This window comes from Mytilus trossulus, chromosome 10, assembly GCF_036588685.1.
Source record: "Mytilus trossulus isolate FHL-02 chromosome 10, PNRI_Mtr1.1.1.hap1, whole genome shotgun sequence".
NCBI lineage: Eukaryota > Metazoa > Mollusca > Bivalvia > Mytilida > Mytilidae > Mytilus > Mytilus trossulus.
In genome coordinates this window covers 62,008,740-62,034,720 of record NC_086382.1, presented here as the reverse complement: position 1 = coordinate 62,034,720, position 25,981 = coordinate 62,008,740, and the positions used below count along the sequence as shown (strand labels likewise).

At 29.9% G+C, this 25,981-nt stretch overlaps 2 protein-coding genes across 6 annotated transcripts in view; both read left to right on the top strand.

Moving 5' to 3' along the window:
- LOC134688059 (uncharacterized) overlaps positions 1–4,291 on the top strand; it is a 47,334-nt gene extending 43,043 nt beyond the window's left edge. The window contains exons 38-45 of the mRNA XM_063548526.1: positions 399–470; positions 670–778; positions 1,126–1,245; positions 1,540–1,618; positions 2,207–2,324; positions 2,826–2,872; positions 3,519–3,642; positions 4,157–4,291. Of these exons, the coding sequence (XP_063404596.1) occupies positions 399–470; positions 670–778; positions 1,126–1,245; positions 1,540–1,618; positions 2,207–2,324; positions 2,826–2,872; positions 3,519–3,642; positions 4,157–4,291 (804 nt within the window). The remainder of the gene's footprint in view (positions 1–398; positions 471–669; positions 779–1,125; positions 1,246–1,539; positions 1,619–2,206; positions 2,325–2,825; positions 2,873–3,518; positions 3,643–4,156) is intronic.
- A 5,584-nt stretch (positions 4,292–9,875) lies between these two features.
- Positions 9,876–24,550, top strand: LOC134688339 (adhesion G-protein coupled receptor D1-like). 5 transcript variants are annotated; one of them, XM_063548952.1, is made up of 12 exons: positions 9,876–9,968; positions 10,600–10,666; positions 11,025–11,110; positions 12,310–12,436; positions 12,798–12,839; positions 13,510–13,596; positions 13,925–13,985; positions 14,377–14,597; positions 15,148–15,333; positions 15,850–15,906; positions 17,664–17,732; positions 21,999–24,550. In XM_063548952.1, exons 1-12 carry the CDS (start codon positions 9,928–9,930, stop codon positions 22,338–22,340), a joined length of 1,386 nt encoding a protein of 461 aa, XP_063405022.1. In that variant the 5' UTR covers positions 9,876–9,927; the 3' UTR covers positions 22,341–24,550. The 5 variants fall into 5 exon arrangements, with proteins under 5 accessions (XP_063405022.1, XP_063405026.1, XP_063405023.1 ...); XM_063548956.1 differs by lacking the exon at positions 17,664–17,732 and adding an exon at positions 19,122–19,146 and having other exon boundaries at positions 21,999–22,119; XM_063548953.1 differs by lacking the exon at positions 15,850–15,906.
- The last annotated feature ends 1,431 nt before the right edge of the window (positions 24,551–25,981 follow it).

Genomic DNA, 25,981 nt, shown 5'->3' with positions numbered 1-25,981 from the left:
CACACCAGAATTTCATGAAACTTTATAAATGATAAGGACATACTATGTAGATGTGCATATAGACAGGAAATTATGATTCAATTCTTTTTCTAGGAGTTATGCCCTTTGAACTTATTGTTTTCAATATACTACAGTTCGTCTGTCCTGTTCAGTTCTTTTTCGCCCAGTGACAATATTGGAGCCTGGGGTATGTGAGTGCACTCATTGAGATTCTTTAATTTCAACTTGAGTAAAAAGACAGAGAACACCTACATTAGGAATAGACATGTATAGTATACTTGACTACATTTTCAAGCATCATATTAATAAATTTTGATGCAAATAACTATTCATAATTAATTTATGTCAATACTGTATTTTTTACCTATATTTTAATACAAGCCTGCTTCAATTTGTAGGAATTTGTTTCCTGTTGTGATAATCTCCTGAATGAAAAATATAAGCCAAGATGGGAGCAGCTTAGACAACAGGTATTATTCTAAATATATTTTGATTAAAAGTAAAATATCTACAATATGCATTTGGAATGAGAAACATTAATTTATTTTATTTATAAGGGGAAAAAATTTACATGACGAGGACAAATCAGTTCTAAAAGCAACTAGATTTTTAAAGATTCATGTAATTCAATAGGATTAAATTTTTTATGTCAGATTATATCTGTTGTAGAATTTAGTTGGCATCAGTAGAGTGGTCAAAGCAGTAACAACCTACTCCAAAGCCTACACTCATGTAGATAAAAGTGTATTTACCAAACTTGTACAGAAGGATAACATAAGTAAGAACTGTTACCATAGAAACAATTAAACAATATACAATATATGTAAAATAGAGTGACAAGAAAAGGTAATGTAGTCGGTTTTGATTAGAACAACTTATTAAGAGTTGATCATTCATTAATATAGAAAGTTGATCAGTGATTGTAGTTTATCATAGATTGAAACATAGAGCTTGGTTTATAGTGTATAATGTGTGAAGGTACATTTTTTCCGCAAAATAATGATTTTGAATTTTTCTTTATTAAGAATTGATTTTCAAACTGATTTTTTATTTTTTTATTTCCAGTAATGGAAAAATTTTGTTGCATGCTTGTACTTTGACATAATGTAAATAATTCCATTTCAGTTGTACAAGTTGGGAAGGTTCAGAACAAGGATGTAATTTTCCCTGATAAATCTCAGTCCTTACCATCATGGGTGACGGAATCTACGACCAACATCAAGTTAAACAAAGCTACTCTTGGTAGTAAGTACTTAGCCATAAATTATTCTACAAATGAATATAAGTAAAAAAAAAAAAAAAAATTAAATTGAGTACAGGTTTCAAGTTTCATTAAAATGAAAAAAAAAAAAAATTAAAAGCCAAGCACAGGGTAACTAAATAAAAAAAAAGAGTGTATGCATTAAATACAAGGGACTGAAATATAGATAAAGCAAAAAACTTAGAATGTGTACCATTTTATTTACTATCAGACAAATTCCTACCATTGCAAACTATAGGCACTGCTTGTCTTAATGTTGTATTTGTCATATGTTGTAGGTCAGCAGCCAATAGGATATAGTAGTACATATTATAGGAATATCTCTGACCTTTTCCACCAGTATTTATTGGTTGATGGGTAGGTTAAAGTTAATAGAAACCGACCGTGCAAGGGCTGTATAGCCAGTCAAGGTCGTTAAACAATTCCATTTGTAAAGTTAATAGTACTTATATTGTTATAGTAATAAATATTGCATGTATGAATTTTCTTACAACTCGTCTAAACATCAACCCAACAATGTTAAATCTGTAAATTTGCTTTTGCAAATTTTTCTTACATACATAGATAGCATAGAACAATGAAGGAGATGTGTGTATGGGTTTATTTCAAGAAGATTGCAACCCAACAATAAAACAAAACAGGACATTTACATATGACCTTCAACATAAGTCGAGTGTCTATTTCATAAGTCCAGCACTTTATCACACTGCATTTTGATTTTATGCAAACTTACCATGAGAAGTTCTGAAAAAAACAAGACTTTGTGTTATACAGATTATTAAATTATGTTCAGAATGTGAATGCAAAAAAAAAATTTATGAAACAATATAGTGCAAACTTCTCCAAATGTCTAAGGTAGATTTATAACACAAAAGGACCTACTACCAAATCTTTTTATTTACAAGAAATTGTGTTTTAATCTTGCATGCTGCTTTTATTTTCCAGTGGAGTTAGGCTGGTCAATAGTAGCTATGATGTGAACTCAGTAGTGATAGATTTCTCCATAGAACCTGCTCCTTCTAAACTCAACTCACCATTAATTGCAGAATTTGAGTATTTATCTGTAAGTTGTTTAAAGATTTTTAATGTTTTTGGAAATATTTTGTAAATTGTAAATTTTTAAATCTTTTTTTTTTTCGTTTGCAATTCTGGTATTTCATAACCATTGTGCCTAAAATAGTTTTAATAGTATGTAAAGGAATTACACAGACTACTTACCTGGTGAATACAACTTCACCAAAGATATACATATTGTTAACTAGAGCTTGATAAATAAAATTAAGATTTAGTTTGAGTGCCAATGAGTCAATTAGCTAACCAAGACCAATCGATATAGATATCAGCAGCTATAGTCATTGTATGCGGCCTTCAACATTGATTTTAACATACACTGTATTGTAAGCTATAGAGACCCAACCATGACACTTGTTTATCATAATTTTGAAACATACTACACCTAGTAACCAATGCATTATTGGTATAAATAACTCATTGCTATGAATCTTCATATAAGTTTTTCAATTGATCATTTGGAAAAGTTTTCATTAAATCTTTTTCTTTACAGGTTAATTATTCCAGTCCTATTTGTGCATTTTGGGATTTCGGTGTGCTGTGAGTATAATTAAACTGTTAGATAAAACTTCAATTTTGAAGGATAAAAAATCTCAGAACCAAAACTTAACATCAATTCTTTGTATGCACCAACCAACAGCTGGCAACATAAAAAATAATGTGATAGAAAAACTACCCCTAACATCAAAGTTAGTTGCATTATTCATAAAAATCAGTTTAGAATCTTAATCATCCCAGTCCTTCTTATTGTTGCTAGGGAAAATAAATTTGCTTAGCAACCAAGAAAAAAAAATAACTCAAAATTACTTAATTTAAAAAAAAGACCAGAAAAGCTATAATATGTGAATTTCAAGAGCAGAATTTTAGATGTTGTTTTTTTTTTTAGACAAAACATAACCTTCACAAAAAGTTAGGAAGGAAACATCAGGAAATATATCTGTTTGATCATGTTAACTGCAATAGAAAATTTAAAAAAACATTTCTTTTTTTGTATTTTCAAGATCTTTGATTAATTTAGATTATCTTTTTTCTATCAGAAAGACTTTACAAACTAGTTTTTTTTCATGACAAGCTTACGGTTTTTGTAATTTAGTTTTTGTTTAAAAATATGGTTTTTTTTCCTTAGATTTTCGATCCAATGTGTTCATCATTTTTTTCTCATATAATAACATTTATTCTATTAAAGAAACACACCAAATGGAGCTTGGTCGACAGTTGGTGCTAGACTAGTAAAGAGCACTGATTTAGCTGCCACATGTGAATATGACCACACAACTAATTTTGCTGTTTTAATGAGTCCAGGAAAAACAGTAAGTGATATTACAAGCCTGCAAGATTTTTTTTTATCTGTTTGTCATCAATGACCAGCATTACATATAATAAAGAAAAATAAATCAGAAATAATGTTCAACTTTTGTTCTATTTGTAAATTGAGTAATATAAATAATTCATTTAATATGTGAGGTCAGACTCCAACTTTATTCTATCTTGCTTCATTTTGAGTTTATCTTGATTTCCTCAGTATTTTTATTGTTTAAAAAAATGGATTGACAATTTTAATATTGGTAAACTATCTATGTTTCCTTTTATTTGTGAAGTAACACTTTATATACTGAGACATCATGATGAAATTGAGAATGGAAATTGGGAATATGTCAAAGAAACAACAACCTGACCAATTAAAGAGCAGACATTGAGACAACAGCAAAAGGCCACCAATGGGTCTTCAACACAGCCAGGAAAATCCCACACCTGGCTGTGGTCCTCGGCTGGCCCTTAAATAAAATTGTGTACTAATTCATATTTTTTTTTTATATATTTTAGCCACCAGCAGATATTTTAGCATTGAGTATTATATCAGCAGTAGGCTGTGCTATTTCCCTCCTCTTCCTGCTGGTCACAGTTATTATATATATTGTATTTTGGAGGCAAGTATATAAGTTTCAGTGTTATAATTGATCCACATTTACTGTAAATTGATAAGGTTTAAGAATACTTAGTGAATGATTTTTCTATAACATAGTTATAATTATAGCATTCATAGTGATTTTCAGGTTTTTTTTATTTAAAAGGTTTCAAAATTTAGATTCTTGACATATAATATATACAGTCGACTCTCGTTATCTCGAAGTGAGCCGGACCGGAGAAATATTTCGAGATACACATAGTTCGACTCAAACGAAAACCGGAAGTTTGACTGAACAAGAGACACAACTCTTGCTTAGCATGGTAAAGCTAAAATAAATCAGGGTGAATATGGGAAGGGGATCGATATTCTGGTATCAGATCGATATATTTGTATGCCATGGTCTTTGGTTATTATAATAACATTGTTTTACTTATTCAATTGTTTCAGTTACAATTGTTTCCTATGGCTTTTATCCGAGAGAGTAATTTCCAATCGATAGTTTCGTTATTCAGGTCGTTTAAAGTTGACAAAATTGTTTATTCTCGGATACAAAAGACTTTAAATTCCTCTTCATTTTGTTTTATCTCACTCTTTCTTTTAATAAAATAAAATACAAGATTAAAGACGCCGATTGAGTAATTTTTAGGTGATCATCAACGGAAGTCATAATCCTTACTTTATACACACCCAAGCTCATTATTGTAAATCACAATTAAATGTTTTGTAAACATTTTAAATACTTTTTCATGAACATCAACAATGTATCACTAATTATTTATAAAAATTCTATTAAAGATAATCTTAGGTAAACACTCGTGGAAACAGCATGTCATAAATCAATACAGTGGTCAGTGACTGGAAATTTAATTACACGTGTTTTGTCAGATTAACTCTTCAATCCATTTAAATGCCGGAGGTCATGTTTTGACATATGTGTATTAGTTCGAGATAAATAATGAATTTTGAATGCTTTTGTTAACCTTGGGATCGTAAATTTAGTTCGACTCAACCGAAATTTCGACACATCCAATTTCGACTCATCAGGAGTCGAATTACATACATTTATATGGAACAAAGTTCGGGACCACGTGAAAACTTCGACTCATCCGAAATTTCGAGTCAACCGAGTTCGAGACAACGAGAGTTAACTGTATCTTTAAAAAACACTATATTGTAACTAAAAAATTTTACTCCCTTATTTAAAAAAACTTTTAATTTACTTGTTCATTTTTTACTCTTTTTTGAGAGTGGACACTTGACTTGCTTATTGGTAAAACATTTATTTATATAAATTTTTGCATTTGACCTTAATTGTGTTTTGTGTTGTTTGGTTGCTGTATCATTGCTGTATATCCCAATTTTTTTTATATGCTATATATATAATTTTCAGGTATTTGAAGAGTGATAGATCCACCATACTTGTGAACTTGTGTGTTGCTCTGATTCTATCATATACCTTGTTCTTAGTTGGTGTTACACAGACAGAGAATAAGGTAAACTTAGTGATTGTCCATACCATTTCTTAAAGAAGAAAAAAAAGTATTTACTCATCTTGTATCTTGTGTATCAAAGGATATAGGGCAATGAAACTTTATTGGAGAATTTTATTGTAGTTATATATCTGTTGAGATTTGATTTGAATGTGTTTTGGGGTGACTTATGAAAAGTAAGTTTTAGTATTTGCAACTCCTTCTAAACAATACCAGAATTTTCATGAAATCTCAGTCTTTACAATTTTTTAATGCATAAGAACCTTTTATTTCTTTTTATCACATGCATGCTTATAACAGTTTTAAACATGTGTAGCGGAATCGGTTTTTATATATCTAAAATTATATGTGAGATTGCTTATTTCAATTTACAATTCATTTTCATTGTTATTATTTTGCTTACAGGTTCGTATCTAGGGTAAACTAAAAAGTGTAGTTGATTTCCATTGGTTAATCACTAAGGGTTCTCGGTGTTTTACATAAGATAAATGATAAAAAGCTTTTCTTTCCTTCTCGGTAGTAATCAATAGTTGTTTGGATTAAAATATATTCGAGTGCACCTTTATATACAAGTTTGTATCGAAGTACGCGGTTGGTTAAAGTTGTTATTTCTTCACCTGTAATTAGTATATAAAGTAGATATTTTATTAATTCGGCGCTTGATCGTATAAAGCCAAGGTCTGTATAAGACATAATCGACATTTGGTTTGAATAAAACCGCCGTTGTTTATCTTTATTATTAAGGGCTTACGGGTGTATTATACCCCGATGTCTGAATAAGACACTGCAACTTGGTTTGAATAAAACCGATATGCTTTATTTCTTAGAGTGATTGTTCGTTGCTTTATTTGGTCCGCTTTTAGCCCATAGCGTGTTCTAGTAAGAATTGAGTAAAGAAGCTTTTATATTTTTGGGGTTTGAATTTAAGATTTAATGAGATTACGATACAGTTTAACAGTTTAGGATATTTACGGTAAAATGTCATTTGTTTAGAAGCCGAAACTTAATATTCATTTTACATTTTTGATAAGAGCTTTTACATTATTTTACAATGTAATATTTTATGTGACTTTGATACTTTGTATTGTTATTGCAATATTATTTACATCTGTTGATATTTTGAGAGACCTTATTAAATTATATAAACTTACTTATCTCGATCTCTTCAGCCAAGGAGACTCAGGGCCCAGTGGTTCGAACCTTTACATAAGGTTAACAGACGGTTTTATACAATTTATAGTCGGAAATATCAAGTAGACTTGTGTTTCGGGAATTAATCATTTCCGATCCATAAGATCAATTACGCTTGATTTAATATAATTGTCCGATTACAGGTGTTTCAATTTGTAGTTAACTTAGGAATGTTGAGGTCAATGTCAAGTATTGATTTGTCTGTGTACTTATAGGTAAAGGTGTGTTCGAAAAGTAGACACACGTATTTACAGTATTGTTGATTTGGACACACGATAAAAAGGAACTCGTCATTACAATGTAGAAATACCTGTAGCTTTAGAGGCTGAGTTAACATTATAGCTGACTTTAACAAATTAAACACAGAGTTAATAAAAGAAAGATATTTTATACATAGAAAAATACTAAGGTCAAACCGTCTCCTGTTACACATGCAAATATGAATGTACATACCTATTCAAATGGTTGTGATTTTAGTAAAAAAAAAATTGTTTATATATATATTTCCAGGATTTATGTACAGGGATGGCAGTGCTCCTACATTATATTTTCCTGGTTGATTTTCTGCTGATGTTAGCGGAGGGTATAGAGGTGGCCTTTTGTGTTCTGTATGTCTTCTCAACACGATCTAGAGTTCACTGGTTGATTCCTGTTTGTTGGAGTAAGTAATAAATATGTTGTGCATGAGATAAATTGTGATCTAGATACTATGTGAAATAGCCAAAGCTCTGGGAACAGTCATATTATCCAGTTTAGTCTGATTTTGAAACATCTATCACTCAAATACTATTTGGGATTAAGGTCATGAATTCTGATAACAAAAAATGGACAGTTTTAAGTCTTCTCCAATGTGAAAAAAATTCCAGATCTTCAAATATAACCATGTTGCAAAGGAAGAGGTTTATAGCTGTTTTTAATCTTGTTGATCAATGGTGATCAAAGATGAGATAAGAAAGCAGCATAGCTAAAAATGATGGCATTGGTCATATGAACCTTGCAGAGCTTACCTTTTTGATGAATAAATCATTCATAAAAAAACTAAAAAAACATCTTTAGAATTAACAAATTAGCAAGATAACCCTCAGTAGTACTTAAACATCAATTAATTTGTTGGAGTTTGATTTTTGGAAAGATTAGAACTTGTTCTAAATCTTTACATAGGCACCACCCTCCCTAACAACACGACAGGTTAGCTACTGTTACTAAATGTATTCACACTGAAATATAGTTCCCATGTATGTGCACAACATACACACATAATCTGAAATAATGGGTATATTATTTAGCAGTTCATTCAAGAATGTATGTCATTAAGGAGTGTTGATGTACAGGATTTTTAAAACATTTTGATTAGGTTATTGAGAATTGATATCATACTAGTATGATTGACAACTGCCATTATCACCAAACAATCAGAGAAACTTAGGTAAACCTTTAATTACAATACCCCACCTCCTAAACTGTCAATCAAATTGACCACATTACTTATCAACCTCAGTCTTACAGAATTATACAGACCCTCCAATACACATGTGAATATACAAATATTTGACCTAATAATTGAATACACAAATGTATTTATCAATGGATTTATTAGAAGTTTGATGCCTATTACTTTTGATCTACATTACATAAAGTGATTCTGTAAATTAGGTCTGAAAGATAAATGATTAAAGATCATTAACAAGATTTAAAAAAAATGAAATATGAATATAAGTATGAATATATAAAAAATATTCAAGTAAGGCCTATAATTTACTTGATGAATTTCCAATAATCTGACATCTGTAATTAATCAACAATTTAGATTAGTTCACTTTTTTTTTTTTATCAGGAATTGACTTGAAACTGTTTTAAAATGTTAAGACTTTTAATTATAACAAACCATTGTTTATTAGTTTACTCCCCATCAATCATTGTGTCTATTTTAGTCATTTGAATTTTTATTATAAGTGAATATATAATATTTTTGCAATCAAGACAAATCCACATTTCAATAAAAAAAAAATTAATTTGTTTACGTTGATAAAGTACATTTTCAATGCCTGTGTTGAAAAATACTTTAAAAATTGATCAAAAAAGTACTCTACAACTTTAATGTTCTATGTCATATTTAGTAACCTATGTTTCAACTTACAAAATGCCCCAAAAGAAAATTTTTAGATTATTTTTGTTGATACTTTAAAGTTTTTAGCTGTTAGTTTAGATTTTATGTTTTCAAGGATGTTTGGTAACATTTACTAGAAGAATTTTTAATTTTTAATTTTTTGTTTTTTTTTTAAACATGTTCAGAACAGGCTACATTATTTGCATAAAATATATAAACTGCAGTTTAAATAATTTTTTGTGAATTAAGACTAGAGACCAATATTAATGTATTATTTAATTTGAGTTCATTTTATCCTCATACCGGAAAAGCACTTTTTCTTCTGAAGACCTGCTGTTAAAGCAATTTTCTGCGATAGTGCTTTATTAATGTTCTTTTTTCCCCACCATACCTTGATATGAAATTATTCAAACTACTCTTCTAATCTTTCCTTGAGTGATATCCATCACTTTGATTATTCATTGCCTGTATAAATTCAAGAGTTCAGAGAATGGCATCTAATTATCTGATGAGAACAAATTGTTGAATTCTTGCATTTTATTATCAATTCAACTTTAATTATGAAAAGATGTGGAATGATTCCAGCAATTAATCAGAGAATTTTCCACAATAAACAAAATGACACAGAAATCAACAACTTTAGGTCACTTTTTTGCCTTCAACAATGAGCAAAGCCCATTCTATATAGTTATTTGTAAAAGGACATGAAATAAACATATTTGCAAACATGCATTGTAATATTGAAACAAGAGAATGTGTTATTTTCAGATTTGTGAAACATTCTTTGTTATATGTTCATTACAGTGTTTGACAAGACTTTAAATTTTCCTTACTTATAAATTCTTATTCACCAAAATTCTTTTTTTTAGTTATACCAGTTATTATAGTTGCTATTTCGATGGGTGCTACCAAGTTAGAAGGTTATGGAAACTCAAAATTGTAAGTTTTATTAATGAATGTAGAGTAAGTTAACTTTACACTGTATTTTCTTAAAAAGCAATAATTTTATCCTCAATTTTTTGTTAATTTACCCAACAATTAAATTAACAAATTCTTGCAATTATTTTATTTTTTTATAAATTCAGATTTTTTTTTTTATAGATGTTTGATTGATGTTTAAAAACATTTTTACTGATAGATTTCTTTAGGATTTTTCTAACACTGTTTGGTTGTTGTCCTATTTAGGAGATAACTGTATTGTATTTTAAGCTCCGACAGCATCAATTGGGATTTGATGGTGGCAAATTAAGTTTACTGATGACACGTTAGCAGAGACAGTAAATAGGTATTTGCGACCATCAAATCCCAAATTGATGTTGTTGGAGCTTAAAATACAATATTGTTATCTCCATTTTAATGAATCTGACAGAAAACAATGTTAAAACAAGTATTTAAATTCTGTCATATGCTGTCTGCGCGTACGTCCCATAGCATCAATTTTCAATTGATGCCATGTAAATAAGTGACACTATCCAATCAAAATGAACGTTACAAAAGTTGGTGCATTAGAATGACTCATACCGGAACCCCTTTTACTTAAAGTTATTGATATGAGTTTTTCTTTTTTCAGTTGTTGGCTGACCCTTGAGTCAGGTTTATTATGGGCATTTATTGGTCCTGCTCTACTTGTAGTATTAGTAAGTATTGTAGCTTAAAATCGGGAAAGAGCTGCATTTTATCAAATATTATTGAAGATTTAAAGAAACTATCATGATTATTGGGCGTGTGTTAATGCACCATATTTTTAGTTTAAAGAAAATGTACAATGTACTTTCTTTAATTTTTTTAATACAGTTGAAAATTCACATAACTTGAACACAGTTTTGAATCACATTTTAATAGTTTACATTGTATTTTAGTTAATGTTTTAATGGTCTGGTATAAAAAATAGACAGGATTATGGGATATACATTTGTAGTAAATATTTTCATTTAAATTTTATATATAATTTATGGAAAGAATGTTTGTTACTTTCATAATACTTGTTTATTTCAGATAAATTTAATCATTCTCATTCTGGTGCTAAAAACCATGTTCAGCAGTCATTCTATGTTGACAAAAACTGCCAAACAGCAAGCAAAGTAAGTTTATATTCATCAATTGAGCTGCGCCAGATATAAATTGACTGTATGCAAGTACCATATACATGTACATGTATAAGACTTTGATTAATTTTTGGAGCATTCAAATTCGAAATAATAGATGAATTTTTATACATTTTGTAAAGTTCTGATAAGAACCCAATTTTCAAATAGTTACAAACTTTTTTTCAAACGTAGTCAGTATAGTTCCAGTTTGTGCCCTTTGAACTTAAGGACGCTTCACTATGGCAACAGAATACGCATGCTGGAAAATCCTTTCTGTGATTGAACAAAATGCTGTCATGGTGGGTGATTTGGTTGTGTTTGAAAAAACGTCTCGTTAATTATATCGTGATGGAAAGCAAGTAAAAAACTATAAATATTTGAACTAGATCTTAAAAAGATTTATATTTTTATTAAAATAATTGTTTCTCCAATAGCTCTTTGCATCCATGACAACTGTTTATTTGGGACAATTATATAATTTTTAATGTAAACTTTGTTGTACGAACGTACATGACTTTTAGAACGCACCTACGCATGTGAGATTTCCGCTGGGTTTTGGTGAATGTAAACAGCACGGTAAACAAAAAGAAACGACGACAGAGAATACTGAACACAAACAGAAAATATTACTTACACAAATTATTCTGTTACAGAACTTTTACAGTACTTTGTTTTTATTTCCAATTGAACAAATGTCAGGAATATTTTGTCAGACATATGCATTATTGTTTTATTTTTATTATTTAATTAAAAGTACTGAAATTTGACTGAACTGTTTTATCTGTAAGTTCATCACTTACAATGATTCTATAAAAGCAAACAAATTTGTCACAGATTAATTTTCAAAAAATTCCAAGATTTCTTTTTTAAAAACATGTTTTTCTTTGTTGGGTTGCTGTCTCATTGACCAATACCCTTCCTCTCATATTTTCATGGTCAAATGTATCTCATCACTTCATTTTTTTATTTACAGAGCGGGTATGAGAAGTATATGTGTTATATTGCCATTATTTGATTATTGTTTCCAGAGCTGGTATGAGAAGTATATGTGTTATATTGCCATTATTTGATTATTGTTTCCAGAGCTGGTATGAGAAGTATATGTGTTATTTTGCCATTATTTGATTATTGTTTCCAGAGCGGGTATGAGAAGTATATGTGTTATATTGCCATTATTTGATTTTTGTTTCCAGAGCTGGTATGAGAAGTATATGTGTTATATTGCCATTATTTGGTGTCACATGGGTGCTTGGTGTATTTTCTGTCAATGAAGATTTAGTTGTGTTTCAGTATTTATTTGCAATATTCAACTCATTACAGGTAAGTCAAAGTAGAAAGTTAAAATAGGTGATTAATTATTGGGTCAAACAAACCAACATATATTTTGAATTTACTTGACAAACATAAAGGGTCTTTGTTTTTATAACATTCACAATTAATGCCAACCTGATTATGGATGTCACTCATTACTATTTCCATTTCATTGAGAGAATTTCAAATTATTGCCCTCTACAAAATTTCCATTCATTTTAAACCAAATGTAGTCTTCTGAGTAAAAGTTTTATCCTTTATCATACTCTCGACTGGTTTGATTCACAAATAAAGTAACTTGCAACAGGTTGGCCTCCCGTCTAAGTGATAAAAAAACAAGTAATAATTCTAAACCACTTTTCTTTTTCAGGGAGTTTTCATATTTTTATTCCATTGCTTCTTCAACAGACAGGTAAGTTTTATAGTTGACTTTGTGGTATTAACTTTACTTTATTTGATGATTGCGTTGATTCATTGGTGTTTGCTTAACGCCCAGTAGCAAATATTTCAGGTTTGTTTAGAACGATGATGATTTTTCTTGATAATGTTATTTAAATTTCTCCTTTTCTTACTACCAATTATTTAATAGGCTTTTGTTATCAAGCATTTACACAGATTCAATCAACACATTTTTACACGGCCGCTAAATTATTTAAGGGTTTGTATTATAATGCTACAATGTTGTCATCTTGGACAATAACTTTATTTGAGTGAATAGATTGCTATGAAATTTTACAAGAAGGTTCCATACCACAAATGAAAGATTGGGTTTTGGTACCAAAATGTTAGAAATTAGGGTTCAAAAAGGGGCTAAAAACAAGCATTTTTGTAGTTTCTAGACTATAACTTGTGTGTAAGTGTTATGGGTCTCTCTGACATTGTACCACAAGGTTCCATATCACAAAGGGATAGCTGGAATTGAGTCTGGGGGTAATTGCAATTAAGTTTTTAAAGTGCTTGTTTTATGCTGCTCATTACATTTTACTTTGTTATGTAAAAATCATTTAAGGAAGGTGTAAAAATTCATTTTCTTGACCATTAGTTACACAACATTATGAAAATTTTCTGGTTTATTTTTGCAGGTTAGAGAAAGTATACAACATAGTCGCAGAAGAAAAAGAAGTACTCATATAGATTTATCTAAGTCTACCTCACAATCATCTAAAACAGTAAGTACTGAGTTTTGACTTCTTGGCCCAAAAATAAACTTCAAACCATACTAATCTTGTATTTACCTTCCATCATTTTTTCAACTGAATAGCATCTTTTAGATTATACAACCTTAAGTCTTTTATTAAAAAAGTATAAAAGTTGTATTTTATTTAGTTAACCTGCTGTTATGACCAAAAAATTGTTACATTTCATAAAAAAAAATTTTTTTCCATATCACATTAAATGATGTATGTATAAGAAAGAATTGTTTTTTCCACCACATGAAGTCTCTTTAACATTGCATTTTTAATCATTGAATATATATTGTTATATATTTTTTTGCAGAAAAATTTAACTAGAGAATCATCGGAAAACATTCACAATAACTTTGATGAAGATTTAAAAAGTAAGTTATTCATGATAATCATATTATATGTAATGCCTTAGAATAATAGCATTTCCTGTTTTTCAACAAGAGTTTCAAGTTCACAATGAGTAATTTGGTGGTTCTAATATACCATTTATATTCCCTATCCCATAAAAAAAAGTAGGAGGCTTAAATTTTTAAGTTTGACTTTGAACTGGTGTCATTCATATTTTCAGAGTATCCATTTGGCTAAATTAGTATAGATTTTTGTTAAGGGGTCAGCTGAAACCCACCTTCAGCTGCAGAATTTTTTCGCTGCGTTTGGAGACCTATTGGTGGCCTTCAACTGTTTTCTGATCTTTCTTCAGGTTGTTGTCTCTTTGACACATACCCATTCTCAATTCTATTTAAATTTTGATTTGCTTTACAGATTCCAAGAACCCATTCCTTCAGGCTGACAATCAAGTTCAGCAGATTGTTGATAAATTTAAAAAGACTGACCATGACGGGAAAGAGTACAATCTACATAAAGAGGCTGGTATCAATATAGACGATATCAAAATCACCAATATAATGAGGGAGGCAGAAATTAAGGACTCCAGAGAACTGGGTTCTTCAGCACGCCATAGTGCATCAGGAAGTGAAAAAAGGGTGAGATTATTATCTCAATGATCAACCTTTCACTTTAAATTATTCAGATTTGTACTTAATGCACTGCCATAATTAAAAACTATTTAAAACCTTTAAATTCAAAGTATTATATTCTCTCCCAGTTATATAATGATATTGTTAAGATTTAAAGCATTGTTATTCCCCCTTTTTATAACTATATTGTTGAAATTGTATTGTTATCTCCCCTTCATATAACTATATTGTTGAAATTGTATTGTTATCTTCCCTTCATATAACTATATTGTTGAAATTGTATTGTTATCTCCCCTTCATATAACTGAATTGTTGAAATTAAAAGCATTGTTATTTCCCCTTTTCTTTTTAAAATTTAAATTTCCTGAACCAGTTGTCTTTAAAAACAAATGTTTTTTTCCATGTATCAAAATCATGCAAAATATGTGATAATTTCCAATTATGACAGATTTTGATATTGTTTGTCAGGGTTTCATAACAGCAAATTTCGAAAGATGATAAACATGAATTCATTTTATATTGTTTATAAACTTGACAATGTATGTTATTTATATAGAAATCTGATAGAAGCAGTACAGAAAAGTCATCTTATGGATCTCGTGAGGGTCTGAAATACAAAGCCTCATCCAGCTCCTCAAGGACCGTGACTACTGCTACAACTAGGTCTACTGACCTAGACCCAAGACATTCCAATAGGTCCAGTGACCTGAGGCATTCCAGTAGGTCAGACGAAGACTATGAGGTAAGATGAAATATTGTGATTCTAAACAATACCTGAATAACTGATGATTCTTTGGTGGGTAGTCTTTCTTTTTGTAATATAAATTTAATAACCAACTAAGGTAAAGAAATGTGTTTTAAGCACAATATCCCATTTTAAAGATGGAGGTTAATTTAATGCCTTTCTGCTCATTACTTCAAAAGAAAATGCTTCAAATGCTAAATTATGCTTTAAATAGGCTTAAATAATAGTTATATTCACATGCCTAGTGTATGACAGTTTTCACTCAGTTAAATGCTTAAATACCTCTGTGTCAGTTGTACCAAATTTGACTGGTGACATGTGAAAGAGATGCACTTTAAAATGTCTTTCAATGTTGGAAAGTTTTCAACAACAAAAAAATCCTCTCAAACTTTACATATCGTCTGTTCTTCTAGTGAATTTAAATTCCACTGAGCTATAAGATTTTTAGGTTCATTAAAAATGTGTTTTAAACTTATGAATGAAAGGAGTAATAATTATTACTTCTTTAATTAGTCTAAAATGACAGAGAACCAAACAAGATTAGAAAGTATATACAGTGGTACTTATGAGGTAAAACACTATAACACAGAGAAATGTAGTTATATCATTAACATTACTTCTTTCCTTGTTACAGCTGTTCTACAATAGTGTGTTGTACAAAAGTTTGATAAGTTTGTTTCCAAATCTATTAGGTAATTTGCTCATGCATTTCAATTAAATGGAAATTTTGAAGATTCATCAAGCAAAGTTGTTCAATAAAATCTATTCTGTATAAACAGGTTGAAACTCCCTTTTACTTGTCTGCAAGTCCCAATATCTGAAGTAATGCTTCAAGAATTATCTGTTTTATATATTTATGAACTATTCAGACAGAGGTTACAACTCCATAAAGAAGAGTTGACCTTGGTGAATTTGTCAATTGTTTTAATGTCCTTTTTAGCCATAAAACACTTCAATTGATTTGTTCTTATACTGTATATCCTTGGCACTTATTTTGCTATGAGTGAGTTTTCCTGATGAAGTTAAATCCAGAAGAGCGTTTCTGTTGCATGAAATATATAAACAGTTGTTTTTATTTTATGAGCACATTTAAAGCAACTTAGTGTGGAAACCTACCAAACTATTGTTGAACATAGTTTTGCAGACTAGCTGTAATAATTAAAAATTGATTAATCTATTTCATTTAATTAACCTATTAAGTTTCTACAGAACATCCTCATTTTGAAATACCATTGGTTTTATAGTTTATATTTGTATAAAGTATAGTTATGCTTGAATAGTATTTATTTATTGGCATAGTATTCTGCTTATTTTGACATTACCTATTTTATTATATGTTATATACAAAAGCTTCATGCTTGTAAATCCTTTGCTTTATGAAATTGTTAGTTTTCTGTTGTAAATGTGGTTCTATAATCTTTTTATCTAGCCAATCAAATTTAAATGATTTACATATTTTCATTTTAAAGTTATAAATATTTGACAAATCAGAATAGAGTTTCAGAATATAGGAATTAAGAAAGAAGACCAGAGTACTTAAAAGATTTTACTTATTCATGAAATTGATTTCTTTTTATTTCCTTCAGTTTTTGAATCTAACAAACACACATCTCATGTTTCAAGACCACCCATTGCTTGAAAAAAATCACTCTTTAATAATAAATTATGGCATTTTGTTTGATACACAAAGATATTATAGACATGGTATTCATGAATAAGAATATAATTTTGCACAGCCAACAATTATGCAGTATGCTTGGAATTCCAATATCTGAATAAGTATGAGGAGGGCTTGTTTAAGTCTAGCATTTTGACTTTTCATCACTTATCAATCCAAGTTCAGTCATCACAATTATATTTTTATTAGCTCACTATTCTCTGATAGAAATGAATGTTCATACAAAAGTTACCCACCTCAAATTTCAACATGTTTATGGCCCCGCAACGAAGTTGTCGGTGCCATATAGTTTTACCCTTGTCCGTCATTCCATAATTCCATAATTCAGTCATTCAGCAAGATACCATTATACAGTCTATTTTTCTAAACGCTATAAGATATTGGGATGATGAATGGCATGTGAGTTAACCAAGATGAGTTACAGATCAAGTTAAAGTTTTGTTCCGCTCCTCTTATTTTTGCCAAAATTACCAAAATTACGAGCCATGTCATTTGTAACTGTTTTATTTCTGGAATATTTTTTAGTAAAAAATTGTTGTGGTTTTTTTGGGGTTTGTGAATTGTTAGAAAAGTGATATCTACCAAATTAAACATATGAAATTGAATTAAAATGAAGCTGAAATTCTTATACATATATTAATTTTTACAGAGAAAACTTAAATCAGAAAAATCTAGGTCTAATCAGTACAGTCCTAAACAGCGAAAGAAAACATTTGAGGTAACCATTGGTTGTGGTGGCAAAAGTGTATATTACAAATCAATTGTGTGACAGTTAACATTTAGATGAGCACATATATGATTCTATTTCACCAATAATAATAAATAGGATTTGTGTGTTGATACAGTGTGTTTAAGACTTCATTTGACAAGTTTATTTAGATTCTGTTTGCTGTTCCCTGTCCACAGTTTTAGAAAAGATATATAGATAGGTAGAATTGTTTTCCTCTGAAATGACATGTTTTGCTCTGTTTGTTAATGAAAGATACCAGAATTTTTCACTTTTTCAGTTTATTTGTCCATCAGAATCTTTGTTTAGCACAATTTCTGCATCAGTATGCATTTGAATGCAATATTTTTTTAACCATTTATTTGCCATTTTTAAAGACCATTCAAAAATTCTGCTTCCAATATTTTTTTCCTTCAACTTTTTACGCTCAAATGGGCATTACGCTAATATTCTTTGAAATGAGCCATATTTTCTTGTGAAATCCTTCATGCTTATGTTAGTTATCTGGATTCTAGCAGTAGTAAAAGCAATATGAATTAAGATGAAATTGATATCATCAATGTGAGAGAAATCAACAGGGAACAACAAACAATATTTTTTCTTTACTTGGTATTAGAGATAGCATTTCAAATAACTATCCTAAATATACCTTGCTTGCTTGCTTTTCTTATCTGATTCTTTCTGCATAGTAGATTCACAAACAATGTAACAATTTTATATACTAACATTTAAAATTATTAAAATTTACTTCATAAAAAAAAAATACCTATGATTGTAGATTTATTATTTTCAATGAAGTTGAATGACAGTCATCAATAAGGAGTATCTGATATATTAATGCACATCCATATTCACAGCCTGGTCACAATAATATTAGACCATTAACTGCATTTAAGAAAGTGTACAATTTTACTCAACTTTTAAATTAAGAACTTTTATAATTTTTATTTTTTCCATATAAACAATTTTCAGATCTGTGGAACACAAAATTCCTGTTTGAAGATTCTTTTTTAAGACACTGAGCATAAAAAAATTTAATTCTGAAGTGCATAAAGATAGGTTTTATTGGGTTTGTTAAGGCACACAGAACAAGAAATGTCTAAAATTGAACACAATTTCAGCTTTTTGTGGCCTGTGTGAACAACAATATGTATAGTGATACCAGCAGTTACTTTGCACTTTCTATTTAAACCACATTAGAGGTTATTGGATCATACAAGTCTATTGTAGATTACATTGTATTTTAACATTGTTTCAGGGATATACTCAAGGCACCTTAAATGAATGAAAATAGCATAACACAGTAGACTTGAGCGTAATGATATTTTACACATTACACACAAACATATATTCAGCTTTTGTTTTGAATTTGTATTGTAGATTGGAAGTTAACATTAAAACACAGGTATAGGTCAATGCATGGGGTATTCAAGTGAAAGGATTTCTGCTATCTGTTAATACACAAAATATTTGTAGAAAAAGCAATTAAAAAAAAAATGTTTTATTTAGTTTTCCCAAAAGATGAGAGAAAAAATCTGATAGTGTTTTTTTCTTTAATTATTTGAGAATTTTAAAAATAAAAAAATTTCTGTGATGATGGAAAAAAATCCAAATCAGGGTGTGCAGATATCCTTTATAATTGAATAAAAAGCTATTGCTACAAAGAGAAATCTATTTATCAGTTTGTATGTTTTGTATTTGTCTTCAAGTATAAATTTCATATTTATTAAATTACCTACATTATTATGCTGCTCGCATTGCTGCTCTGTATATGTTGACTCAGAAGCTAGTTATAAGTTACAGTACAATCTCTTCAGCTATTTATAAGTTACAGTAAAATCTCTGAAGCTAGTTATAAGTTACTATACAGCCTATAAAGCTATTGATGTTACAGTAAAATCTCTGAGGTTAGTTATAAGTAACAGTACAATTTCTGAAGCTGAGTTATAATTTACAATACAACCTCTAAAGCTATTGAAGTTACAGCACAATCTCCCAAGAAGCTAGTTATAAGTTACAGTACAACCTCTAAAGCTATTGAAGTTACAGCACAATCTCCCAAGAAGCTAGTTATAAGTTACAATACAACCTCTAAAGCTATTGAAGTTACAGCATACTCTCCCAAGAAGCTAGTTATAAGTTACAGTACAACCTCTAAAGCTATTGAAGTTACAGCACAATCTCCCAAGAAGCTAGTTATACGTTACAATACAACCTCTAAAGCTATTGAAGTTACAGCATAATCTCCCAAGAAGCTAGTTATAAGTTACAATACAACCTCTAAAGCTATTGAAGTTACAGCATAATCTCCCAAGAAGCTAGTTATAAGTTACAATACAACCTCTAAAGCTATTGAAGTTACAGCACAATCTCCCAAGAAGCTAGTTATAAGTTACAATACAACCTCTAAAGCTATTGAAGTTACAGCATAATCTCCCAAGAAGCTAGTTATAAGTTACAATACAACCTCTAAAGCTATTGAAGTTACAGCATAATCTCCCAAGAAGCTAGTTATACGTTACAATACAACCTCTAAAGCTATTGAAGTTACAGCACAATCTCCCAAGAAGCTAGTTATAAGTTACAATACAACCTCTAAAGCTATTGAAGTTACAGCATAATCTCCCAAGAAGCTAGTTATACGTTACAATACAACCTCTAAAGCTATTGAAGTTACAGCATAATCTCCCAAGAAGCTAGTTATAAGTTACAATACAACCTCTAAAGCTATTGAAGTTACAGCACAATCTCCCAAGAAGCTAGTTATAAGTTACAGTACAACCTCTAAAGCTATTGAAGTTACAGCATAATCTCCCAAGAAGCTAGTTATAAGTTACAGTACAACCTCTAAAGCTATTGAAGTTACAGCACAATCTCCCAAGAAGCTAGTTATAAGTTACAATACAACCTCTAAAGCTATTGAAGTTACAGCACAATCTCCCAAGAAGCTAGTTATAAGTTACAATACAACCTCTAAAGCTATTGAAGTTACAGCATAATCTCCCAAGAAGCTAGTTATAAGTTACAGTACAACCTCTAAAGCTATTGAAGTTACAGCACAATCTCCCAAGAAGCTAGTTATACGTTACAATACAACCTCTAAAGCTATTGAAGTTACAGCATAATCTCCCAAGAAGCTAGTTATAAGTTACAGTACAACCTCTAAAGCTATTGAAGTTACAGCACAATCTCCCAAGAAGCTAGTTATAAGTTACAGTACAATCTTTAAAGCTATTGAAGTTACAGCACAATCTCCCAAGAAGCTAGTTATAAGTTACAGTACAATCTTTTTTACTGTCAAATTTCACACCAGTTATTTTTCTGTCAAGCTTTAGCACATTATGCAGTCTTCTGTTCTGTTCTTTTTTCAGGGCAATATTTTTATAAAACATTTAATGAGCTATTGGAAAAACTATCAGAACATAGTTATAATAAATCAATATTATTTCACTGATATATAATTCTACTTGTTTTCAAAATTCCAATAGGGAACATACTCTATATAATTGTATAAATAAACCAATTTTTCAAGATGTTTCGGCCATTGGCCTTCTTCAGTTCTTTATTTTTCCCTCTCAACTTAGTAACATGGCTGACATTACATTTATATTGACACAACTCTCTTATTTTTTTTGAAATATTGCTGTTTATATATATATTGTTGACCATGCTCTAGATTTTAAATACCTGTATGACTGAAATAAGAGTTATCCTTCTTTAATGTCATTTAGGGGGATAATCTAGAATTAGTGTATATATATACATACAAAAATTAGGAAAGTTTATGATAAGATATATGCATGGCTGTTGATAAATTTTGTTAATATAGCGTATACCAAAATGAACAAATTAACAATATTGAATTTTACTTTGCAGTTTAAAACTTGGCAAAAGTTACTGTATATTACTATATTCTGTGATTTCTACAAAGTTGGGATGTATTCATGACTTAATTTCTTTTAGCAGGATAAGAAGGAATTAGTAATTTTAACCAGGCTTCCTTATTCAATGTTGACAGAATTTCATCTTTACATGTATTTAACCATACATTTTGAAGTCAAATCATGATAGGGAAAATTTTGCTCGCAACAATATTATTTTAAGCTCATTTTAGAAACAAATATTTAGGGTATTGTTTGAAAAGCAGAAATATCCACATCTTTATTTTTAAGCATATTTGGATTATTGGTGTCATGTAGGTATAAGGTTCTGCCAAGGAAGAATAAATTAAAAAAATATAATACTTTCTGTTTTTAGCCTGGTCCATCTCATAAGAAAGGAGGTTCTCATTGGGGGAAGACTAAACAGAAAGTACCATCAAAGAAACAGAGTTCACACGATGATGAAAGAATTCACGAAAAGTCACGCCAAAAGAGAGGTAGACATCGTGATCGATCAGAAATGTATGAAGTTGATTATTATGACAACCCAGCTCATCAATCACATCACCATAGCATGGACGATGTTCACATGCAATACATGGGATATCCACATCCACAACAACCATTTGTCAGGACATACGATCCTTTACGGACACCACATGGCTATCATCGTCCAGATGTTCCGTGGTATGAAGTCAGACGCAATGATTATTGTTGATTTCATCATTTGCTAGCATTTTTATTACCATGTCTTTCAATTGGAGAACACAAATAAATGGGTGCTTGGATGGATGGAATAAATTGTCTACTTTGTTTTTGGAGATTTCTGCATCTAATAATCAGTTGTTTTCACAAATTTCATGAAATATTATACTTTTTTGTGTCTTTATAAAAATGAAGATTTTTTATATTTTTATAAGACTTTCAATGTTTGATTGTAAAATTTCTATTATTGAAAATATATTGTGGTAGCTTCCAAAAAATTAATTAGAATATTTATTCATGTCTAGCAATATCATTACAAAAAAAAGCATAAGAAAATAGATCTGTGTTTATAATTTTAGAATATCAAGTAAATCATTGAAAAGGGTTGTGATGTTTATGTACAACAGTACAGAGCATATATAATACTTATAATAGGGTTTTCAAAAGTTAACAATGTATAAAATGCAAAAAACAATGAATTCTCATTTTTCATTTCACAATGGTAACCCTTGTACTGCATGGCAAGTACTGATATAGTAAGAATATTAATGTCACTTGCAATTTATGCAATTATCTTACAACGCTTAAACACTGTAAGAATTTACCATAAATCAAAAAAAAATAATTGTGATATAATATGATAACTTAAATTACTTTTGCAAACCTGTGGAGTCAATCTAGAATTTTTGTGCTGAAACATTACAAAGTTTATATGTGGATTTTTTTTATTTACTTTGTGGAGTTACGAACTGAAAATTGATGTATTCTGAAACTACTTGTAAAGCATGGGCATTATAGGGCCAAGGCAAAGATAAGAATATTTTTTTTATGAAATTTGTTTTTTTTACCTTATACAAGAAATTTTACAATGAAAGCTGTTTTTAATGATATATTTTTCATGTCCGACAGAATTTATAATTCAATTTGACTGAAATACTCCACACGAGGGAGTTATTTTGCTAAGCACCATCTCAGGGAAAATGTATGTCTCGTTATGAAATCAAAATATTAAAAAAAATGAAATCCAGTGTGTGATTCATGTTAAGTTTTGTAAGTGTATGTAGTTGTTTCGTTTTAATCAAACATTTAATTGATCAGGTATGTGATATTATATATTAGCTTGATTGTATAATCGAAATGTAACATAATATTTTATTCACAATATTTACTGAGAATATGAGGAAAATGTGAGAGGAAATTTATTAGAATTCATCCAAGTCAAGGGAGAAATTTTCAACTTTTTAATGATTTATTATGTTGATCATGTGATGTCAGCAAAAACAAATTTTATATACCCTTATTCATGCTCATATTATATGCTCATTATTTCTTAGTCCATTGGCGGATCCAGGGGGGCTCCAGGGATTGGAACCCCCCTTTTTTTTGACGATCAATGCATATGAATGGGAGCATATAGTTGAAACCCCCACTTTACTCTGGGTTGGGACCCCTCCCCCCCTTTTTAAAATGGCTGGATCCACCACTGAAGTCTATGCAGAGCTACTGTATTTCATAAATGATTTCATTTGGAGACTTATAATTATCAGTTCAGTAACAAACAATCTCATATCAATTAATAAAAACTTTAAAGCATGACTTTAGTTCAAAGCTCAGATATTGATATCTTGTCTTGCATCATATCTAAGGAGAACAAGTAAGTAAACGTTTTTGATAGTGTGTAAAATTAGGTAATTTGACCTACATATTATGCATGGACTATTAATCATCAGAATTTTATACTGGATGCTTCAATCTGTAAGAAGATTTGTCCTGAACATGCATGAAATATTTGCCACTGGACATAAATCAACCAACAACCAATCAATCATCAAGATATAAGAAAATACCTTATTTTGTTAATTTCATAGTGTGTAGATGCCAAATAATTTGATATATAAATGTAATAAAAATCTCTAAAACAATTGTTGTAAGGAAAACCTTGCCTATATACTTAAAGATACAAATTGAAGACAGTCATTTGGTATTGTTAACATTGTATGATTGCTACAAATTCTGTATAACATTTTTTTATGCAATATAAGTGTCTCATTATATGCTTTTTTATGCCTATATAAGCAATAACCATTTATATTTGTTAATTATGTGTGCTTATTTATATAAAATACAACAAATTCATGTGTCTCGCCACAGAATCATGTCTCTTGTATAAAAACCATACCAATAAGATACAGTGATGAATTATGGCTAATGCTATAAACTAAGTTAATACAATATAATATATAAATAATGTTTCTCTCTTTATTTGTCATTTTGTTTCCAAACTACCCTCTAATCTAAAAAGTTCAGGACCACAAATTATCCTATTTGAAAATCAGAAAATATTCTGAAATAACAGGTACCTGGATAGAGTACACAGTACCAATCAAATGGGAAATAGATTTTCAAATACAGTAAACAAAGAAACAAGACAAATCAGAATGATTCAAAGGGTAGAACAAGAAAAAATATGTATGTGAAAAGTGAACACTGAAAGTTAAGGTACCAAACTTGTGGGAAAAGGAAGCTGAATATTCCATAGGGACACTCAAATATAAAAAAGAAAATGTGGTATGATTGCCAATGTAACAACTCTCCACAAGAGACCCAAAAAAAACCCACATAAGTCGAGAAAGAAATGACCATATAACCCATGCAAAGATATGTGAACAGTGAAAACTTAAGTTATAAGGCAGGTGTTTGATCACTAGAAATATTGTATTTGAACACTTACAATTTAAGTTGAGATGTAAGAAAGTGAAAATACATATATGAACAGTGAACACGGAAAAAGCAACAAGACAGGTGTTAAATCACAAAATATATTGACAATTTAAGTCATGAGAAGTGTAACGCCAGCAAAAATACATATGTGAACAATGAAAACAAAAGCAACAAGACAGTTGTAAGATCACAAAAAATACCGTATGTGAATACCGAAAAATTAAGTAATGAGATATGTTAAGACAACAAAATATCTATGAGAAACAGTCAGCACTAAAAGCAGGTGTTTGACCCCTAAGCATATGTATGTAAACACTGATAATCTAAGTAATGAGAAATGCTAAGCCAGCTAAATACGTATGTACATAATGAACACTGAGAACAAAAGCAGTGAGGCTGGTGATAGATTTCTAAAATATTGTATGTGAACACTTAAAAATTAAGAAGAGGCGACAGGCGAGAAAATAACATATGTGAACAGGCCAGGGAACGTAATGAGACTGGTGTAAAATCATTAAAAATGTATGGTAACAGAACTATTTATATGTACATGATATATTCTGTACATGATAGGCTTGGTATAATTTTAAAGCTACTAGTACCTACTTCTAGATTGTAGTATTCTCCCAACACCTGACTATGATTTTGCTAGTTGAAATATCATAATGAGCATGCATTGTATTATTGGCAATCATGGCATCTCCTTATTTTATATCAAGTATTTGTGAATGGACAAAAGAAAACACTTACCAATTAATCAAGTTGAAATTTGTCTAGCGAAGCACTGTGCAGTGTTCATACATTTTTGCTGAACACTTAGTAAACTAACTTTTCACCCTCTGTAGTATAAATAATGTAAAAGAAATGACATTAAAGGAAAAGCCAACAGTGGTCTTAAATTAAAAAAAAGCTCCCATGATATACGTCAATGTC